The 2931-nt window shown below is 34.9% G+C and overlaps 1 protein-coding gene across 1 annotated transcript; it reads right to left on the bottom strand.

Annotated features, from left to right (window-relative positions):
- Positions 1-196: 196 nt before the first annotated feature.
- On the bottom strand, positions 197-2435 carry LOC117117045 (gamma-tubulin complex component 5-like; the record flags this gene model as incomplete). The annotated part of the gene is made up of 4 exons (XM_033261223.1): positions 2180-2435; positions 1767-1969; positions 1207-1322; positions 197-402 (listed from the first exon to the last, which is right to left on the bottom strand). Coding segments are annotated over exons 1-4 (766 nt in total), but the record flags the coding sequence as incomplete, so codon positions are not given.
- Between the last annotated feature and the right edge of the window lie 496 nt (positions 2436-2931).

Raw genomic sequence — 2931 nt, 5'->3', positions numbered from 1 at the left:
GGTGCTACCACACAACATATGGTAATTTGAGCAAGTATTTTTTTGGGCACGTGCCTCCACCCCCCGCACCCCTAGACACCCCAGTGGGTAATGATTGTTAATGTGGATGATAAATACTAAAGTTTAATTTGAAGAAACACTACAACCAGATTCTAAAAAGTGTTTAGAAAAAAACGAAGCTTTGATTAAAACTTACTCCTTATTGACCCAGAGAGTTTACCCAAAGCTTCTATCAGCTGCATAGACTTGCCAGCAAGAAGGACTTGTTCAACGATGGGCTCTAGGAAAGTGGGCACACCACTGTGAGACGACGATGCCACATCAACACCATTCTGGCAACGAGTCTGAAGGATATACCCCTCTGACCAGAACGTTTCACTATCAATTTCAACTTCTTCATTTCTACAGGAGTGGAAAACGTGTTTAAATTTAGATACATTCATTTAGGCATTTTTATTGACTTGAATCATATTAAATATTCATATACATATCTTTAGTTTTGTCTACATGATTACTTTTAATTCTCAATTATAACAATTACCAACTAAAGTTACATTTACACTAGACACGATTACGACACATCGACATATCATCGCGTAGTTTATACACTTCAAAACTGTGCGCATCTGTATTATGTTGCTGTCGTGTCTAGTGTAATGTAGCTTTAGGGAGCAAAGCACTAAAAGCCTAAAAAAACACTATTCTTTTCATTTTTAATTGACAATGCTGCTGCTGATTATTTATTTATTTAAGCACACAACACATGCACCAAGGATTGTCAATAGCGAAATATATCATTGTCCTACTTGTAGATGTTACACACATGATGCTTTGCACAAACTAAATCTCAATATGAGGTTTAGGCAGTGGAGTTGTTTCAGTAGTGAGAAACAAATCCTGCAACACTGATAGAAATTGAATCCAGGACCCTGGGACTGGAAGGCAAGCATCCTAACCACCAAGCTGTTCAACTCTACTGATGTTACTCTGTTGCTGACGTCGCTGCTGCTACTGATACTGCTGATTCCATTGTTGCTGCAGGTGTACAATTCAGCTTTGTGTTTACATCTTTGGTTTTGTGAATAAAGTTTGTGGTTCCTGGTTTAATTTTTTTACATCTTTCTTTCATGTGGTGTCATTATGTTGAAAGAGGTGAAAGAGATTTGAAATAATATAATTGAAAATAAAGTAAATAACTGAAGGTACCTTCTGATCAAGAATTCCTGTGAGTGTGTTGGCAGAGTTCCCTGTGAGATCCAAGTATCAATGATGTTCAGATATGGTTTAATAGACTTTAACCACACAGACAACATAATATTCTTCTGTAAATGAAAAAAATTAGTGTAGAGCAGTATTGATTTACTTTCATGAAATCGCGATTATCTCAGCTTTGTAAAATCTCAGCCTCGAAATTACGTAAATCTCCAAAAGTGAGTCATTTTTATTTTACTGTTACAGGTCACAAATTGTGATTAGAATAAAGTGTTTGGTACCATTGTAAAGCTAAGATGTTTGTAGTTCTTGTAGTATTCACTACATGTCAATATGATCACATACCCACTCCTAACAAGCTTCGGAAAAGTGTTAAAATTTGCTAAAAAGTCTGGCGGTGGCTGATACTATTTTTTCAAACCCCTGATTGTTAAACAAAAAAAATATGATATTGGATAGAGAATAAAGTTTATAGAATCATTCTATCCTTAACTGGTAATTGAGGAGATGGAATCTGAGGGAATGAATAATATAAAAAAGGTACTGTAGCTTACGATTCTTTGCCCCTCTAATCCTATGGTGTCTTTTTTTAATAAACTATCATACAGAACCTCAAGAAGGTGGCAAGATCTCTGTGCTTGTGGGCTCCCTGAGGAACAATTTAAAATCCCAAGACTGAATACAGAAAACAGGGAGTCAAGTTCAAGGAACATAGGATGTAGTCTTTGTTCAAGCTGTGCCAAGGTTATTGTAGTATCTGAAAAAACAAAATAGAAGTCGCTACTGTAATTATAAATATAATATATAATTTTCTGAATTGCAATAACAAGATACAAAATGTCTTTGATATATTAGAAGGCCTTGAATTAGAGGGTGCAATGTATATTCAGGAGAAAATTATCATCTGTACTTTTCACTAACTATTGAAAATTCATGACAATTTTTCTCACAACAGACTTATTCACACCTTGGCTAATAATCTCCCTTTCAATCCTTGTTAAATCTGCTTGTAGTTTCTGTAAAACCTCTGACATTGACCAGGCATAGGCCTGATATGTTTGACTGGGTCTATCATCACCCATCGTAATCTCAGCTTTTGTGACTTTCTCTGTAAATATCTGCATTTGTAAAACCATACTACCATATTTGGCAAACAGGTGAAGGAAATTCTGTAAACTCAGCTGTAAAAGAGAAAAATATTTAACCATTATGTTTGTCTTTGTCACATTGTCCAAACGATCATTTTTTCTGTGTTTAATACCCTTGGTTGGTTAATATATTTAAATTAATTTACGTTTACATTACAAAGATCTACATCCTGCAAAGGACGTTAAAATCCATAGTGTGCGCCTTGATTATAGTTCATAGTCCTTATCCGAGAAAACTTATTCCACCACCAGAACCATAGGTGACTGTGCAGCTCTAACCAGCGCCAATATTGGCTGTATTTTGAAGGTCCCCGTCTTAATCGCTTGGCATTCAACACCCCTTGATATGTATATTTGATAGTTTGTATAAACAATGATTCACATAAAGTGCAAATCAGTTGTGATAGATACATACAAATACAAATACAAACATTCCTTATTTGTCAAATATTTATTTATTTATTTATTAAGGTAAAAAACGCAAAACAAAAAAATAGCCAAAGGCTGAAAACGTTTGTTTACAATCAACAGGAAAACAGGTCAGGTGGAAAAATACATATTGAAATATCAA

This window comes from Anneissia japonica, unplaced genomic scaffold (assembly GCF_011630105.1).
Source record: "Anneissia japonica isolate Jap-2015-1 unplaced genomic scaffold, ASM1163010v1 scaffold26694_len3455_cov183, whole genome shotgun sequence".
Taxonomy (NCBI): Eukaryota; Metazoa; Echinodermata; class Crinoidea; order Comatulida; family Comatulidae; genus Anneissia; species Anneissia japonica.
Note: the sequence above shows the minus strand (reverse complement) of the source record. Positions and strands in the feature narration are given on the sequence as shown.